The sequence below is a fragment of the Onychostoma macrolepis genome, chromosome 01 (genome assembly GCF_012432095.1).
Source record: "Onychostoma macrolepis isolate SWU-2019 chromosome 01, ASM1243209v1, whole genome shotgun sequence".
Taxonomy (NCBI): Eukaryota; Metazoa; Chordata; class Actinopteri; order Cypriniformes; family Cyprinidae; genus Onychostoma; species Onychostoma macrolepis.
In genome coordinates, this window is record NC_081155.1 from 33,259,875 (window position 1) to 33,279,311 (window position 19,437).

General features: G+C 35.7%; 2 protein-coding genes across 9 annotated transcripts in view; one reads left to right on the forward strand and one right to left on the reverse strand.

Moving 5' to 3' along the window:
* Positions 1-13,149, reverse strand: part of clockb (clock circadian regulator b) — a 20,091-nt gene extending 6,942 nt beyond the window's left edge. For 3 of the 8 annotated variants that reach the window (XR_009268931.1, XM_058764491.1, XM_058764302.1), the window contains exons 1-16: positions 12,252-13,149; positions 11,491-11,595; positions 10,568-10,627; positions 10,011-10,159; positions 6,954-7,045; positions 6,664-6,753; positions 6,447-6,564; positions 4,568-4,681; positions 4,311-4,429; positions 4,071-4,153; positions 3,875-3,981; positions 3,638-3,785; positions 3,470-3,545; positions 3,114-3,261; positions 2,918-3,012; positions 2,693-2,791 (exon numbers count right to left, since the gene is read on the reverse strand). Coding sequence is in view for 7 of the 8 variants with exons in the window: in XM_058764491.1 (XP_058620474.1) it covers positions 2,693-2,791; positions 2,918-3,012; positions 3,114-3,261; positions 3,470-3,545; positions 3,638-3,785; positions 3,875-3,981; positions 4,071-4,153; positions 4,311-4,429; positions 4,568-4,681; positions 6,447-6,564; positions 6,664-6,753; positions 6,954-7,045; positions 10,011-10,159; positions 10,568-10,627; positions 11,491-11,507 (1,515 nt within the window). In the remaining variant the exon portion in view is untranslated. Of the gene's footprint in view, positions 1-2,692; positions 2,792-2,917; positions 3,013-3,113; positions 3,262-3,469; positions 3,546-3,637; positions 3,786-3,874; positions 3,982-4,070; positions 4,154-4,310; positions 4,430-4,567; positions 4,682-6,446; positions 6,565-6,663; positions 6,754-6,953; positions 7,046-10,010; positions 10,160-10,567; positions 10,628-11,444; positions 11,596-12,251 lie in introns of all 8 variants that reach the window. The other 5 variants (XM_058764379.1, XM_058764592.1, XM_058764571.1 and 2 more) reach the window with 5 other exon arrangements.
* Positions 13,150-13,400: 251 nt separating this feature from the next.
* On the forward strand, positions 13,401-19,150 carry lap3 (leucine aminopeptidase 3). Its single transcript, XM_058764836.1, has 13 exons — positions 13,401-13,634; positions 13,742-13,857; positions 13,940-13,994; positions 14,096-14,201; positions 15,367-15,526; positions 15,660-15,824; positions 15,918-16,076; positions 16,153-16,277; positions 16,351-16,439; positions 17,378-17,480; positions 17,565-17,644; positions 17,777-17,889; positions 18,462-19,150. Exons 1-13 carry the CDS (start codon positions 13,539-13,541, stop codon positions 18,646-18,648), a joined length of 1,554 nt encoding a protein of 517 aa, XP_058620819.1. The 5' UTR covers positions 13,401-13,538; the 3' UTR covers positions 18,649-19,150.
* The last annotated feature ends 287 nt before the right edge of the window (positions 19,151-19,437 follow it).

A 19,437-nucleotide genomic window follows, 5' to 3' on the forward strand; every position in this document is an offset into this window, starting at 1 on the left:
GCAATCCAAAAACAGCAGATGGCGCTGTTGGTCAATTTATGCTAGTCTCTCGAGACCCGAAACACCTGTTTACCTTTTCAGGGAATACAGCAGACCAACATGAGTAGGGAACAGGTGAGTTTCTGTCTTACTATATCTATAATTAACCATTTAGCCTAGATGTTTTCACAAAGCATCCCCATTACAATGTTAGTGAGTGAAATTCACAATAAGTGCTGTAAAGTTGTTAACATGATTGATTAGTTCAAAAATCAGTAGTGACATGGCTAAACATTTAACTAGGCAGTCTTTCTCTATAAAAATTATCTGATCCATTCTCTGTACCTCTCATCCTCTTTTGGATAGCAGGATATAGAATATATAGGCTACATATGTTGATACAATTGTTCAACATTCAAAACAATGCAGGGGTATAGCAATATATTGTCACTATATATAGTCATTTTAAAATGCAAATGTATTATGGATAGCGACAATATTGTGTACCAAAAATGAAAGCTTAGACAATTTAATTTAGTATCAGATATAGTAATATCACCCAAGAGGTCATTCATTATTTACAAAAAAAATGTAAAACAAATCACATTTAGTGCAATATCTAAAACCTTTTAAATGTTATAACACTGTGCAATCATTTGTGTCAAATAATTATGTAATTTTGTAGCTAAGCAAAATGATGAATATTTCTCTTCTGGTGTCACTCTTGTCCTGTGAATTGGGGAGAAGGATCAAGTTCATGCTGATATAATACTAAATTCAGTGTTTTAATAAACAGTGGTTTACCAGTATTTCAGAATGATTTTAACAATGGAATGATTAGAAAATAATATTTGGGGTCGAAGACCACGAAAATAACTAAAAATACAGATACGAGTATTGCATAGTTTTAAACTGCAAAGGTTCTACTTTTATTGGTGTATAGTCTTAATAACAGAACAATGTGCTTTGGTTGAAATATGAAATATCTCTTTACAGTCCACTTTTAGTTTTAAATGCTGTACAAGGCGTGCATATAAACTATTGTATGCTATATATATAAACATAAATATGATAATAAACTATGATATTCCTTATGAAAATTAAAGTTGGTTTTACTATAGTAAAAGTGTGGTAACCATGTTTTTGTTTTTTGTTTTTTTGCAGGTTACCATTTCTGTAATGGCAGCTTTTCTGCAAACACCATGGTATTTATTTAGTAAAACCATGGTTAATTTTCTAAAGGGATATCGATGTTTAGATAATATTTCGCACATTTATATAGCTGAATCACAATAAAGCTCATCTGAACTTAAACTAGTTTGATTATAGTAGCCTATTTGTAATTAGTTTAGCCTACTCCTTTCAGTAGGTTGTCTATGTGTAGTTTTATACTTGTTTAAACTTTTACTGCAGAGGTAGCCTACAACATTTCTCTTCAATGTAGGCTATGTCTCAACATATATAGCAGAATGACAATAAATCTTACTTGACCTAACATAAAAATAAAATTCATTTTTGGTACACAGTTGTCGCTATCCAAAATACATCTGCATTTTAGTATTACAATATATTGTGACAATTTATTGCTATACCCCTGCATTTTTTTGAATGTTGAACAATTGTATCAACATATGTAGCCTATATATTCTATATCCTGCTATCCAAAAGAGGATGAGAGGTACAGAGAATGGATCAGATAATTTTTATAGAGAAAGACTGCCTAGTTAAATGTTTAGCCATGTCACTACTGATTTTTGAACTAATCAATCATGTTAACAACTTTACAGCACTTATTGTGAATTTCACTCACTAACATTGTAATGGGGATGCTTTGTGAAAACATCTAGGCTAAATGGTTAATTATAGATATAGTAAGACAGAAACTCACCTGTTCCCTACTCATGTTGGTCTGCTGTATTCCTGAAAAGGTAAACAGGTGTTTCGGGTCTCGAGAGACTAGCATAAATTGACCAACAGCGCCATCTGCTGTTTTTGGATTGCATTTGTGAGAAAATCTGTTTGCACACATGTGAGAAAATCAGTCTGCACACATGTGAGAAAATCCGCCTGCATCCGCCGCATTTGTGAGAAAATCAAGTCACATTGTCATAAAAAGGCAAATGAGTCTCACAGTTGTAACACACAATACATATTTGTCCATACATCTGCATTTTCTCTCAGATAGTTTTGTATTTGCAAATCAGTTTGCGTTTGTTTGAAAGTCGAGTTTTTCTTTGCAAAGCAGATTGTGTTTATTTGCAAAACACTGGATTTGTTTGATGATTATTGGCACAAAATGCGCTCCATATTTCCCCCTCTGAATTGGACTTTATAACTCGCAATTTTAAGGAAAAAAACATCAGAATTGCAAGAAAAAAGTCTTTATATAAAAAAAAGTGTCTTTATTTCTCAGAATTGCGAGTTCATATCTCACAATTATGACTTTAGAACTTGCAATTTTAAGGAAAAAAAACATCAGAATAGCTAGAAAAAAAGTATTTTTATTAAAAAAAGTGGCATTATTTCTCAGAATTGCAAGTTTATCTCTCACAATTCTGACAAAAAAAAAAAAAAAAAAAGTGTCAGAATTCCAAAATGTAAACTCACAATTGCGAGAAAAAAAGTCAGAATTGTGAAATAAAAAGGTTTTTATTCAGTGGCAGAAACGGGCTACCATAGAAAACACCTAAAACAAAAAACAAAAAATTCTTACCAGGGCATTAGGTTGAACCTGCTGCTGTGGTTGAGGTTGCTGCTGTTGGTTGATTTGGACCGAAGATCCAGTCTGATTGGTGTTCTGAGAACTCACGGACTATCAAAATAATGCCAATAAGACCACAGTCATTACTCAGCTGCTATGAGGCACAAGCATTTCTTAGGAATGCTTTGTAAGATAATTAAAGCCAAGTATTGATGTTGATGAATATACAAGTCTCACCTGGGTGCTGATAGAGGAACGACGTTTGGGTGTCATATCAACAGTGGCGGGCCGGGGTGGAGTGCTCACGTCCATCTGTAGCTTAGAGGGAGTTGCTGAAGAAATCATACAGATACAAGAGTTTTAAACAGGCACAAAACCAGGAAAACACATCAAAAGAGCACACGTTTGGCTCCAAGTTTTTTTTCATGCTTACAGGTGCAGGTGTTTTCAGAGACAGCAGTGTGCGAGGACTTGCGGGAGCTCCTTGAGGAGGTGGAAGGTGTGCGACTGTTACTGAAATGCTCCAGAACCTCCTTCAGTCTGGAGGTGTTTAACTGCGATTCGGAGCCAGAAACCGGAGACTGTTGGACAGAAAGAGGAATCTGAATCTATTAATCATTCAGTTAACAATCAGTACTGATAACCTCACATTTGATAAACAGACATTTTTCACCACTGCAGTGTATAAACTTAATCACAGTCTCTCTTAGATAAGCCATTTAACAGAATGTCCATTATACCACATTAGTGGACTATTTCTGAGAGGTTACTATCTCAGAAGCATCTCACCTTATCTCCGGGCAGCTCAGGGGGAGATTCCTCTATACCCATCTCTCTCCTCTGCTCTGCTCGCACCTCAGCATAACTACAGACAAAAACAATTCAAAATAAAAACATAAGCAAAGTCACTATTGGTATCTTCCCGGTTTGTGTAGTCATCTGTATGCCTCTGCGCACCTCACAACTGTGTGCGTGCACACAATAAACTCTGGTCGTGAGTTCCACTGGTGATAGGTGATGTAGTAGTTAGTCTGGAGCCATATCCACTGCTGCCCTTTAGTTAAAAAGCGATAATAACACGATTTCCCTTTTCCAAACTGCATTACTGCAAGCAGACAGAGAATAAGCGAGACATATGAAGAATATGGTGCCAAATGAAAGTTTCAAATATATGTTAGCTTGTTTTAAACTCACAATGCTCATGGCATTTGGCCAGTGAATGCAAGTCGTCTACGTGATAATAGTCATAGCCTGACGTTCCCAACACCTCAAAGGGCATATAGCCAATGATAGGTGGTGCTCTGTAACACAAGAACACACAGATCTCTCAATGAAGGAAAAACTGGACGTTACAAACATGGGGAAAGTGATAGTGAGTAAGTGTGAAAACCTGTGATCTAATAAGAGGAATTTCCACTCCAGACTGTGTCGAGACGTAAATTCTTCATTGGGCTCCTCCACCATGCACATCTCCTGTACACAATCAATAACAACAAACAGGTCAATATTAGAATGTTTTTGCTAGTAATGCTTTGTTATGATGCATGCCTATTGTTGCTTGCTTTCAGAGAGAGTATTTGTAATGGAGGTCTATTTTTGCTCTGGATTTTCTGATTGATTATCAGCTTACTTTGATGAATTGGGGTTTGGCGAGCCTCACAGTCGCAATAAAACAGACTTTATCGTCGAAGGCCGGCTGCAACGAGTGCTGTAAAATTCCCTCAAGGCCATTTCGGGTTGCAAGAGGCACTGGGAGAGCATTCAAAGTGGAGATTTGTGTTAAAAGAAATTGGTCGTCCATACATTTTGCTTTGGGCAGCAACAAATGCAGTTAACATATGGTTGAGTATTTAGTCAGTTTAAAACGAGAGGAAAATAAACACTCACTGTTGGTGAGTGACTTAAAGTTGCCAATGAACTTGACATATTCATACACAGGCGGTTTCTTGGGATCCACAGAACCTCTGAGCATGTGACAACAAAACTCCATCTGGTTCTTGGCTGAGACAAACGAACAACAACGAAAAAACATTAGATGCCTGACAATATAGATTAAAATCACTGCTGAGGCAGCCGACATTGGCAAAGAGCAATTTTTTTACCATCTCAGTGGAAAGCAGGACAGGACTATTAAGTGATAAAGCTTTCACTCGTTTACCAATATTCATTATATATCTATATATCACTGATTTGCTCAAAAATAGGCAAATCAGAACATAACACCGACTGTGACGTTACAGTCGGGATCATTAATATGTATGTCCCCAACATTTGCATACACACGCCCATGTTCTAGGCCAGCCGAACCCTCAGAAGTTCTGCAGGTATTGCGAAGAAACAAGCGAGGACAACAGCGAAAATGGCAGATCATGGAAATAAATGTTATGTTCCAGGCTGTGCAGGGGATGTGATGTGCAGGGATGGGTTGGTGTCTGTATTCAGAAAGGCACGGAAAGCAAATAACGCATTCTAATAAAATAACGCGAGCCACTAAAGGGACATGGTTAGCTTCTTGCTAGCGGTAGCCTGTTATATTACAGTACATAAGATTTCACTTACCACATTAAAAACAGTAAGAAGAGATGACTGAGGATGATGGCGAATGATTTACAGATCCTGAGCACCACTGACAAGCATCTGATCTTGTAAAATGTGTGGCAAGTACTGCCGCTCCATAGTATAAACAGAGTAGTTGCGATCGCGAATCTCGAAAGTGAAACTAAAAAGCAATCGTGCATTCCAAAGCAGTTTCAATGCCCCGCATATTAATAGCAGCTCCCTGATGCCCGCATTTTATTTACAGTATAATTACCCAACAATATAACTGCGCAAGAAAGTATTGAAATATATATTTTCCCTTTGTTTCCTTCCTGCTGTGTGAGCTACTGAAATGAGCTGCACTGTGAAACAGCCAATCAGAGCAGAGCTCAACATTGAGCTGCACTGTGAAAGAGCCAATCAGAGAAAAGCTCAACATTATTATTCATGACCCTTCCAAATAAGGTTATAACAGACCATTTCATTCTGGGGAGAAATCCTAGGGTTGTAAATGGACATGCAAAACCATTTCTGGAGAATTTTTGCCATTACCTAAGCCACATACCTTCTATGTAGATATCAGAGAACAATTCTAAATATTGTATCAATGCATTCTATGGCACCTTTAAATGAAAATTAGAAACGCTGCCTTTGAAAAAAAGTTGAAGTAATGAAATTACTAAAACTAAAGCTGAAATAAAAAATTCAAACCAAATAGAAACATTAAAAAGTAATATAGAAATATATACTATTTAATAAAGAAAGAGAATAATATAGAAAGAGAAAACTAAATATAAAAATAACACTGACACAATAAAACAGCAATAAAAAAAGTTTTACCTCTTTCTACATAAAAAAAACGAGCACGCCACTCATAAACATACCTGAGTTTTTTCCCCATTCAATTCAATGACATTTTGAACACAAGACAATTAGTCGAACTTACTCTAATTATATTTTTGTTACTGAAGTGTAGATGAGGAATGCTCTTAAAACATTTTTTTTAATGCTCTCATACATGCCAGTCAAGAAAGTATCGCACACCTAGTCTTAGACAATTTATCAACCAAATAAACAATTAATGGCCAAATAAAGAGTGCAACGCAATATTCACAATGTTGCTTAATTTTCGCCATGAACTATTGATATATTGCCCAGCCCTACGGAGCAGTGAAAAATACCACAGCAAAACTGATATCTGATAGGGGGTTTGGGGTTGGATACTCACATTTGAGGTAATCAGAGTTGAGGTTTTCAATGTCTGGGTGTGAGGACAACACATTACAGACTTCTTCGTGCTCCCCCACTGGTAGAAAGTTTAAAAGGTTCTGATCCACCAGGTCCGACTGAAACAAACACGATTATATATGAACATATGACAGATATAAAATCTAGATATCTAGATATAAAAACAGACTACAAACAATCTGCCAACTCTCACTTACAGGCAAATGCTCAAGTAGAGAAGTTACACTTTCTGAGGAGTAAATGATGTTGCCGTCTGTCAGCATCACAATGAAGAACCCATCCAGCGCCTTAAAAAAACCAAACGCATCACTAAAACAGCTCCAATCCATAAACTAAAAATGTAGAAGTGATAGGTGAATAATTAAAAACATTAAACATGGATGAAGATGCAGTAATTTTTTATTAGTGGAAAGATCTTTCACAGCAGGAAGAAATAAAAAGAGAAAAACAAATACACACACACTCATTGCCCAAAGCAGGGTCATACCTCTAGCATCAGCTGTGTAAACTCCTCATTGCTAAGAAACGGGGGTTTCCAATCTTGCTTGATCTCACTTGACTCAGACTGCGCAGCAATTTCTGCATGTAAACACAAACTATTCCTTACAAACAGTTTTCCTAGGATCTGCATGTTTCAGTTGCCTAGAAACTACACTACCTTTAAAAAGTTTTGGGTCGGTAATCAAGTTACCTTTAAGACGTTTCTTTTGCTCACCAAGGCTGCACTTATTTGATGAAAAACAGTAATATCATGAAATATTATTACAATTTAAAATAATTGTTTTCACATAAAATACTGCAGTAGTATGCTGCTTTGTCATCACTTTACCCCATTATACTGCATATTTAAAGGATTACAGTAGTTCACCTGATAGTTTACTTACCTCCATATCATCCAAGATGTTCATGTCTTTCTTTCTTCAGTCAAAAAGAAGGTTTTTGAGGAAAACTTTGAAGGATTTTTCTCCATACAGTGGATTTCAATGTGAGGCAATGGGTTGAAAGTCATAATTGCACTTTCAATGCAACTTCAAAGGGCTCTACATGATCCCAGCCAAGGAAGGGTCTTACCTAGTGAAACGATCTATTTTCTAAAAAAAAAAAAAAAAGAGTCACACGTGGTTAGTTCTTCGTCTGTGCACTTTGGTTAAAAAAAAGGTAGGGTAGTGCGAAAAACTTTTTTTTGACTGATTGTTTCGCTAGATAAGACCCTTGTTCCTCGGCTGGGATCAGCATGTAGAGCCTTTTGAAGCTGCATTGAAAGTTCAATGGGACCCAACAGGTTGAAGGTCCAAATTGAAGTCCACTATATGGAGAAAATTCCTGGAATGTTTTCCTCAAAAACATTAATTTCTTTTTGACTGAAGAAAGAACGAAATGAACATCTTGGATGACATGGGGGTGAGTAAATTATCAGGAAATTTTTATTCTGGAAGTGAACTACTCCTTTAATTCAAGAGTGAAGTCCAGTTAGAACTATATTTATTAGGTGTGTAACAATCCACATATTTGTATTGAACCGTTCACGAGGCTTTCGGCATTACAAACCAAACGATTTGTTTGACTAATCCTATAACATTTGGAAAATAAAAGAGCTTAAAGTGTGTGAAATATGTTTTTAGTGCCACTGTGCTCAACAAAGCAGCCCAAACGACGTAACAGGCAGCGTGCTCCTGTCTGCCCCGTGATAACCTCCCCTTGCTGGGCTGTGTCGATGATGATCTTGTATCGACGATAGCCAGAGATATCGTCAAAAACATAAATGATTGGCATTTCCAATTAATGTAGTTGTTACATTCTTATTTTTTTATTAGACCTTTTATTATTATTATTATTATTATTATTATTATTATTATGGAATTACTTTAATTATTAAATTAAAATTACAATTAATTTGCCCCGCAATATTAGGTTACCGCATAACTGACATGCTGCAAGGATAACAAAGGATTATTTACCCTTCAATTAAAATGTTTCTAAAAAAGGTCTTTTAAAACAGGTCTATTTTACAATGAATTATAGACCTATAATTAAAATATTAACACTGCAGTCATCAATAAAAACCAATGAAATAAAAAGTTTTATTTCAAGCACCGACTTTCAAAAACAACCCGTTTGACACAAAATACGTTTCTTCTGATTTTTTTTTTCTCACCATGTATGGGCCACAAGAGAAATAGCCTATAAGGGAATAGCCTAAATTAAAACAGTGAGCTATATACCGTTATCAGCATATGTTGAAGTAGATTCGTCTCTCTGAGAGAATATGTGGCGTCAGATGCTGAAAGCTCCATCATTACTCCGTCATTCCGTTTCTACTTTCTGCATAGTGAATTGACTGAGATTAAGACGTTCACCAGCATAACTCTTGTGCAATGTTTGCACGTTGCTTGTGTGATATCCATTGGCTCGCCTTCAAGGTTTAAAACAGAAATATTTCCAACATTGCGACGTAAGCAGTCCCCCCTTGACTCCCCCTGTATCGAAAACGTATTGAACCGTGACACCACTGTGTCATATCGAACCGAACTGTGAATTTTGTGAACCGTTACACTCCTAATATTTATATATTCAAATGGAAGATATTAACATTCAGTGGTGATATAACTGTGTGTCTGGAGCTGGGGGTTAAGCATATTACATTGTGGGATTCTGCACAGTATGATGTGATTTATACTGCACCCTTTTGGCAGTTTCGTAGGTCATCCAGGTATACAATGCATATAGAAAATTAGAATACGGCTCACGACACACATACTGCCGAAACTGCATGAGTAGCATGATAGTAGAGCTGCATTATAAATCAAGATTACAACTTTTGCAGTGATAAATTAATTGTGAAAAGTGATGATTACAGCATTCCACTTGGATGTTAATCACTACACATACATACATACACTGAACAAAATTATAAATGCAACACTTTTGTTTTTGCCCCCATTTTTCATGAGCTTAACTCAAAGATCTAAGACTTTTTCTATGAACACAAAAGGCCTATTTCTCTCAAATATCGTTCACAAATCTGTCTAAATCTGTGTTAGTAAGCACTTCTCCTTTGCCGAGATACTCCATCCACCTCACAGGTGTGGCATATCAAGATACTAACTGGTTTTCAGACCCCCCCAATACAGTAAAACTGCACATTTTAGAGCAGCCTTTTATTGTGGCCAGCCTAAGGCACACCTGTGCAATAATCATGCTGTCTAATCAACATCTTGATATGCCACACCTGTGAGGTGGATGGATTATCTCAGCAAAGCAGAAGTGCTCACTAACACAGATTTGTGAACAATATTTGAGAGAAATAGGCCTTTTGTGTACATAGAAAAAGTCTTAGATCTTTGAGATCAGCTCATGAAAAATGGGGGCAAAAACAAGTGTTGCGTTTATAATTTTGTTCAGAGTATATAATATTTTTATTTATTTATTTTTTGCAGCAGCAGTTGAGCATTAGAACCCATCACACACATCTGCTGTGTGCATGGGTGCAATGGCAAAATAATAATACAGATCTGTAATTAGTCCAGTAATTATTTTGCCTCACCTTTGTGCTTGCGCAGGTAGTCTATGCTTTTCTGCAATATTGTAGACTTGTCCCACTTGCGCGTATTTCCGGGCAACATGGTGCCAAGTTCTTTAATCAGGACATTGAACTGGTCTCGCCTTTTCTTCTCTGACTTATTTCTCGAAACTCTGTGATTGAAGTTAATAAAGTTGAGAAAACAAAGCATTAGAGAAGGCTGATAAACACATCACTTCAGACTTGCTGGAAGAAAACTACTACTGTAAACATTAACCTTTAGAACAATAGCAGAAGCATGCAAGCATAACCTGGAAAAATAGTGCTTTTAAACAAGTTACCTTGTTTTATGATGCATTTATGATATTGACATTTTCTGTAATTCTTTTATGGCTCATGTGAACAGTGAACAACATAAGCCATATTACTAAGCCTAGTTCAGATGTTGAAAAACTGTAAACTTAAAACTGTAAAGTTGGGACCATTTCATTATCACAAATATGTGATTTCTGTGTTTATACCCATTTAAGTTAATATTTCATTGTTCATTTCAGAACAATAAAATCAGCAATTTAACTCACCGTTTCGCCTTATCTTTCACATCTTCCTCCATCAGCCCATCAAAAACACTACCATCATCCCTAAAATAGGACACGCATTTATTCTCTGTGTGATGGAACACCATTTTTTTTATTTTCTGTTACATGCCTATGTCATAGAATTCCTTTTTTTTTTTTTTTTTTAAAGAAACAGAGAAGCCATGTGCTTCTAAAAATAGACTAAGGCCGACAACAAACTCCTACTGTACTTTCTTTAATATGTAAATGCAGAACGTGGGACACTGAAAATGCATGGGTGGATATACAATTGTAATTACATTTTAATAAGCAGGTTGTTGATATATGCATACATAAATTCATACATTATATCTAACTACATTTTCTGTTGTGCTACTAAAGCATCTAAATTATTTTTGAAGTACCATTTAAATAATTAATAGCTTAATTCAACAAGGATGCATTTAATTGTCCAAATATGACAAAAAAGAAATCTATAACATTACAGAAATGAAAGATTTCTTATTGCAATTTAAATGCTGTTCTTTTGAACTTTCTATTCATCAAAAAATCATGAAAAAATATCACGGTTTCTACAAGAGTATTATTCCAGCAAAAACATCATTTTTAAATATTGATAAGAAATGTTTCTTATACACCCATTCGGCATATTAGAATGATATCTGAAGGATCATGCGACACTGAAGACTGGAGAAATGGCTGCTGACAATTCAGCTTCGCTATCACAGGAATAAATTGCATTTTAAAATATATTACAATAGAAAACAGTTATTTTAAAATGCTGTTTTTACTGTACTTTAAAATCACAAAATGCAGCCTTGCTAAGACTGTTTTGAGTCTTTTTACAAAACAATATAACAATTTAAAAATCTCGCCGAACCTGATCTTTTGTACGTATTGTAGTGTGAAGTTGGTTTGAGCTCTACCTGTCTCTGGAGCTCATGATAATGTTGTTTCATGGATCAGTCTGGGGTTAAAAAACCTGATGCATTGGGAAGACATTGGTGAAGAGGACCTGCCAATGTGAAAGCCTGTGGACACAAAACATTAGATTAATTAAATGTTGAATTAACAGTGCACTTTAATATTGTTTCTTTGACTCTGTTCTTGTCAGAGGTGAAAGGTTAATTGATGGAAACAGAGCTCGGGGCCACATGACCGCTTACTCAACATAAATAGTCATCTTTACAAAAGATATAGGATATATACAAACTTTTACTACATTTTCACTTGCAGATTCAAAAAGTCACACTCACTCTTCATCAGACCAAATCAGTACCGAATTTAAAAGCCTCTATTGAAGTGCATTTCAAAGTATGCAAGTTAGAAAGGCATCTCAAGCCTCAAACATTATGCTCATCGTTCCACTTCAACCCAATAATAACATGGAAATAGCAACCACAACAGCTGTAATAACAAACATACCAATCATTCATTTACATCAGGCAAATCCTCCAAACAAGGACAGGACACTGACGTTGAGACAACAACTGAATCAAACGAGTATGTCATAAAGAAAAATTAAAATGTCACGTCAGTGCATAAACAGTTACATCTAAATTTAAAGAGATAGCAAGTTACTACTTTTTAAAACTTGTTAACAAACTCTTCACTCTCTTTTCGTGCACAGCAGCCTATGTATCGCGGAAATACCGCCTTTATCAACATAAATATATTTGGTACCTACCGAAAACTCACACATCCACACAGGCGCCTGTCAGATATAAGCTCCTTCGAGATCACAATGCAGCGCTGCGTTGAATAATCGGCGCAATAACTAGAAATGCCATACAGAATTTAATGCGCGCACTTCCTCGAGCGAGCGGCGGTCTCGCGAATGTGGGTCAGCGGGCCTAGTGACACGCAAGGCGCAACGGAAGCTCCTCCTGATCGCCGCAAAATCTGCACACCTTTAAAATGCGTGTCTACTCGGTGGTCGTAACAATACACACATTATCAGCTTAGACATCTCGTCTTCTTTTACCTTCGATCGGCGGCCGCTTGAGGTCAATTTCGGTTAAGAACAGGATGAAAACATTTAGGCCAAGCCTACTTCACACGAGCAGTCAAAGTCATGCGCAGTAGTCTCAGTAGTATGCTGGGCCACTTTAATTCACTTACAAAATAGCGTTCAAATAAGCGCACTCCTTGAAAAAGTTAAATACTGGTGCTCTATGCCTATTCTTCGTGCACTAGTTGCATCATTTTGTACATGATTTTATTTCAGTGCTACCTTTTGGCAGCAAATATTATACTTTAATTGCCTAGTGTTCAAAGGTAAAGTGAAGTGGAGTAAAATCGAAGTCTTTGGTAAAATACAATGTTTGACGAGACTAATCACTCGGTTTTTAATTGCAAAATTAATATTTAATAACACATTTAAAATTGCCTAACTATGAAAGGAGCCTAGAAAACTAGTACCCAGCTCGTACTACAGATAAACCAGGTTGTTTGCAGATATTAACCAACTGATGTTAGGCTTTTTATGTAAAATGTAAACGCAATATTCCATATTTTTTAACATTTAATTTAAATGTCCAATTTGATCATTTAAGATTAAAATATGTTAAAGTTAGAACTCAACATGAGGGTTTTTACGGTCTTAAATGGTTTATAATATGAACTAATACAACATAAAGATCATTGTTATTGTTTCGATTTCATGCTAAATAGAAATAAGTTTGGCTGAATTTAATTAAACACACGATTATCTCATTCTCATCCTTACACGGATGTTTTATTTTTTTATATATTTATTATTTCAGAGGGCCAAGCAGGTCCAAAGTCCCTTAAATTTTATGACTTTAAATTATCAAATTTTATGACTTTTATTTTGGAATAAAATGTCGTCTTTTGTTGACGTCAGTAGCTGCGCCTGTGTGCGATTTTCAACCTTCTAGTGTCACGTGTTTCTAAGGTTTAAGGATTTATCTCCTGAATCACGGTTGAGTCTGTTTTTATAAATTTAGAGACAATGTTGATACCATTCAGAAGTGTGTTGCTTACTGCAATCCGAAAACACAACTGCAGACTTTTTTCGGTCTCTAATACCGCTTCCAGTGCAAGAAAAGTAAGTTTCATAATTCGGCTTGTCAGCTGAATGTCTCTCTGTGCATACAGGCCACTGACAAGCCATTCGTGTTGTTTTTATTGTTGTGTCTGAATGGGTTTATTTAGGGTTTGGTTCTTGGCGTGTATGAGAAACAGTCAGACAATGACGGGATACATTTCACGGAGGCTGCAGCGGCTTTTGACAGGTCGATCTCAGGAAAACTGTCAGAAATGCTGTCGATGTGAGTTACTAATTTGACTTTTGCAACTGTCTCTTCGTTTTTTGCACCATCCATTCTTTCATTCCTCCTCTCTGCTCTGTAGATCTGGACCTGCCCTGAAGAAAGGCAAGAGCAGGATCTTCTATGGTTTACATCAGGTGTGAACTCCCCCCTACGTGAGCTTGGCTCTGTCCTTAAGATGCTTGATGACAAGATTGATATATCAGTAAATTCTTACAAAAGTCATTTTCTTGTGAAGGATTTCCCTAGTGTAGTTGTGGTTGGTCTTGGTAAGAGCAGCACAGGTGTGTGTGGAAAAGAAAACTGGGACAACTGTAAGGAAAACATCCGTGCAGCTGTGTCAGGTAAATCTGAAAAAAACATGGAGTAATACACTACCAGTCAAAAGTTTTTGAACAGTAAGATTTTTAATGTTTTTTAAATCCTAAATACGGCAAAAGCAGTAATATTGTGAAATATTTTCACTATTTAAAATAACTTTTTTCTATTTGAATAAATTTTCAGCATCATTACTCCAGTCTTCAGTGTCACACGATCCATCAGAAATCATTCTAATATGCTGATTTGCTTTTCAAGAAACATTTTTTATTATTATTACCAATATTTAAAACAGTTGAGTAAATTTTCATTATTCTTTGTTGAATAGAAAGATCCAAAGATCAGCATTTATCTAAAATAAACAGCTTTTGTAACATTGTACACTATTCCATTCAAAAGGTTGGAGTCAGTATATTTAATTTATTATATATTTATTATTATTATATATTTATTATTAAATTATGAAATTATAGAAAATAATACTTTTATGTAGCAAGGGTGCATTAAATTAATCAAAAGAGATTATAAAGATATTTATAATGTTACAAAAGATTTCTATTTCAGATAAATGCTCTTCTGAACTTTCTATTCATCAAAGAAACCTAAAAAAATTCTACTCAGCTGTTTTCAACATAATAATAATAAGTGGGGTTTTTTGAGCAGCAGATCAGAATATTAGAATGATTTCTGAAGGATCATGTGACTGGAGTAATGATGCTAAAATTCAGCATTGAAATCACAGGAATAAATTACATTTTAAAATATATTCAAATAGCAAGCAGTTATTTTAAATAGTAAAAACATTTCATAATATTACTGCTATTACTGTATTTTGTATGAAATAAATGTAGGCTTGGTGAGCAGAAGAGAATTCTTTAGAAAACATTAAAAATCTTGCTGTCCAAAAACTTTTGACTGGTAGTGTATTTCACTCCAAAATCTAAAGAAATTAGATTTTGCAAAAATATAATGAAGAAAGAATGAGATTTGAAGGTTGTTCATTCTGCTTTCTATTTTTCAAAAAAAAAAAATAAATACTGTAATGCATAATGTAATTGTAATCTTGTGGAAAAATCATATATGTGTGAGCTTCATTCAGTTAGTTTGTGTTTTTCACAATATATGTATTGAAAATTGAAAATTTAATTCATTATTTCAAATTGCCTTAAATGTTTTCCTGTGTTTGTACAGTGGGCTGCAGACAGCTTCAAGATCTGGAGGTAGCTCATGTGGAGGTGGACCCTTGTGGAGATGGGCAGTCAGCAGCAGAGGGCGCTGTGCTCGGGACTTTTGAGTATGATGAGCTCAAAACCAAGAAGAAGGTCCGTGTCGCGACCCAACCATATGGGAGGTATATAAAACACAAATCTTTAAATATTAGTAAATTTATTGCATGATTTGTAATAAAGCCACACGCATGGCGCCCCTTACACTCATCCTAAGAATTCCTGCTCGTTAATGTCTTCTTTCCTGTTTCTTTGCAGTGTGGATTCAGCAGCATGGCAGAAAGGTGTTTTGTATGGGGATGGGCAGAACCTGGCCAGACAACTGATGGAAGCTCCAGCCAATCACATCACTCCCACAGTGTTCGCAAACACTATAGAGCAGAAACTCTCACCCTTTGCTCACAAAGTGGCTGTCCACAAGAGGTAGTGTCAAAGTTCATTAAAGTCTGTCATCCTTTTCATTAGTGATAAAACAACACGGCACATTTCTGCGTTTGTTTCTCTTTAATTTTTAAGGCCTCAGTCTTGGATGGAGAGTGAGCAAATGGGTGCTTTTCTAAGTGTGTCTAAAGGCTCAGAGGAGCCCCCTATCTTTCTTGAGCTGCATTACAAAGGCAGTTTAGACTCTGCACAGCCTCCTCTTGTGCTGGTGGGAAAAGGAATCACCTTTGACAGGTAACTACATCAGAACCTAAAAACATCAGTAGTTGTGAATTTGAAGCAAATAGTTAGTATGTCCGTCTCATTCCAGTGGTGGAATCTCTCTGAAGCCTTCTTCAGGCATGGATGCCATGAGAGCAGATATGGGTGGAGCAGCCACTGTGTGTTCTGCTGTTGTGACGGCAGTAGCTTTGAAACTCCCCATCAATATCATCGGTCTGTCCACTGCCCTAGACACTGTCCACTGCAACCGTTAGCACACAAACTAACTTCATGTTTCTTATTTCAGGTTTGGCACCACTCTGTGAAAACATGCCTAGTGGAAAAGCAATCAAACCGGGTGATGTTGTCCGTGCCAAAAATGGCAAAACCATTCAGGTATTCTCCTCTTGCATATATCGTACCGATATGCATACAGAGACCATGTATTACTGTTTGACATCTGCATCAAATGTTATCACTAGAAAAAAAAAAAAGTTATCCTGAGTTTTTCCAGGGTTCTTTACAAGGGTGTCCGTCAAATATTGTTTTGTCTCTATTAAACTGAAACTAAAATATGCTTTAAACAAAAATACAATATTAAGTTAATGCTGAAGTTAAGTAAGATTTAAATATTAATACAGTCATATGTTTGTCTAATTATATTTCTAATCATATTAAGCATGCTACCTTTTAATACGGTTTAATAAAAAATACAGCAAACTGTAATATAGTGAAATATCATTACAGTTTAAAATAACTGTTTTCTATTTTACATTTTTTTTTTTTAAATGAAATATAACTTATTCCTGCTATGGAAAAGTTTAATTTTATAAAATTAGAATTGATCCTTCAGAAATCATTCTGATATACTGATTTGGTGCTCAAGAAACATTTATTATTATTATCAACAGTGTTAACAACTGTTGTGCTGATTAATGCTTTTGAGGAAATTGTGAAACAATTTTGTTTAAAGTTTAAAAGAGTAGTATTCATTTAATATGACATTTTTGTAAAGATTTAAAGGTGTTTACTGTCACTTTTATCATTCTAGTTTTATCATTCTTAGATTAAAAAAAAAAAACTTAACATCCATAAACTGCACATTTATTATTTGATAATATATAAAGATCTATATTAAATAGCATATTGGCATAGTTAGCCTAATTTTAAATGTTATTTTATAAACTTGTCATCAGAGAGCAGTTCTGCAAAATTAATAAATATTAAGTAATAAAGTAATAATTAGTTTCTGCTCAAATGCCCAAAGACTCTGACAAATAGCTATTCTCAGTAAGAAATAAAAATGAGATGGAACATTGTTTTTTCTTTGGCAGATTGACAACACTGATGCTGAGGGCAGACTGATTTTGGCTGATGCTCTGTGTTATGCTCACAGTTTCAAGCCCAGAGCAATAATCAATGCGGCTACGCTTACAGGTACCAACACACAAGCTGCATTGATACTTTCAATTTAACATAGACTCATACTGTATTAATGGTTTCTCTCTGTTCCTCTGGCAGGTGCCATGGATGTGGCCCTAGGTTCTGCTGCTGCAGGCGTGTTTACTAACTCTGATTGGCTGTGGGAGCAGCTGCATAAGGTAATGAGCAACGTCACTCTCATCTGAATGTCAAAATGACTTGAATACCATTCTTCATTGGCATTGTTCTATCATATTGTATGGCTTTGTGGAAACTAATGTCTTCATATGTTTTTTTTTGTATACTCCTAGGCAAGCATTGTTACTGGTGACAGGGTGTGGAGGATGCCACTGTTTCAGCATTACACCAAACAAATAACAGAGAGCGCACTGGCAGATCTGAACAACATTGGAAAATATAGCCGGTACATATGAACACTCACACATGCTATTTCACACATTGTTTCATTCTTTTTAATATGTTTGCACCCTCTAGTTCAACTGAAAATAGCAGATCATGGTTTTGACTGGGGTGTTATGTGAACTAAAGGCTATTGGGATATATATCTAAATTCATATCAAATGCAGTACATACTCTCACCAAATTTAGTTTTGGCTGCACTGAAACTGAAGGACGCACTAAATTGATTAAAAAAAAGAAAGTTATATTTCAGATTTTCTATTCACTGAACATTCCTGAAAATGGAAATGTATCACAAAATATTTAAGCATCACAACCGTTTTCAAATGTGATCATAATACAAAAATGTTGCTTGAGCACCATTTTTTCCATATTAGAATGATTTCTTAAGGATCATGTGAAACTGAAAACTGTGGCAGCCTTATTCTAGTAGAAAACAGTTATACAGTTATTTACCTTATTTTTGATCAAATAAATGCTGCCTTGGTGAGCACAAGAGACATTTAAAATTCTTACCAACTCCAAACGTGCTTGTTTTTGTTTGCCATAACACTGAACTGGTCTGTGACCTCACAGTTCAGGTGGTGCCTGCACTGCCGCAGCCTTCCTGAGAGAGTTTGTGACAGCTGATCATTGGGCTCATCTCGACATTGCCGGCGTAATGACCAATAAGGATGAAGTTCCATACCTGAGAAAAGGAATGTCTGGAAGACCTACACGGACGTTGGTGGAGTTTGCTGCTGGTTTGGCCTCTGAACCCTAATGTGACCGCTGTGACCTTTGACTTCGCTGCCTTTGAAGTACAGTATATCCATGATGATCAGTGTTCAGAACGATTATAAATACGATTGCTGCTGAAATTAGAAGACACTTAGCAACAAGTGATCAACACAGTGAAAGGATTAAAAAGGTCATCGCTGAAGAAACTTTTAGTTTTGAAAACAGAAAACAGTATCTAATGGAAACTGCTGATAAGCATTGCTAGAACCTGCCACACTGCTGCTAAAATCTAGTTACTTTGTAACAAGCAACAAGTGAAACTAGAGAATGAAAGACCAGTTTGCTGGACTGCCTTTTAAAGTGGTATTGTATTAAAAAAATAAATAAAAAAAGGGGCACAAGGTTCTGGGATCTTTTCAAATTCTTCATATTTGTGTAATAAGATTAAATGGTACCAGCATTATACCATGTATAAATGCACAAAATACAAGGTCAATAAAGTCATGTGGCAATGAAGTGTGATAAATGTCACAATGAAAAACTGGCGTGTTGGTTATTTTTACCTTGAAAACATAAGTTGTATTATCTAAACAAATGAAAACTATTTTCATCAGTTTGATCTTTCATTAAACACTAGATTTAAAAATGAATGTGGCACCTTGTTTTGCCATGTTAATATTGAAATGCACTTAAAAGTATATTTATTTCGTGATTTGCTCACGACATTTCAGACTTGTATGACTTTTGTGGAATGTAAAAAAAGATATTAGTTTATAAAAGATTACAGTTTTGGTTAACATTGACTTCCGCTATATTAAAAAAAAATGGTAAC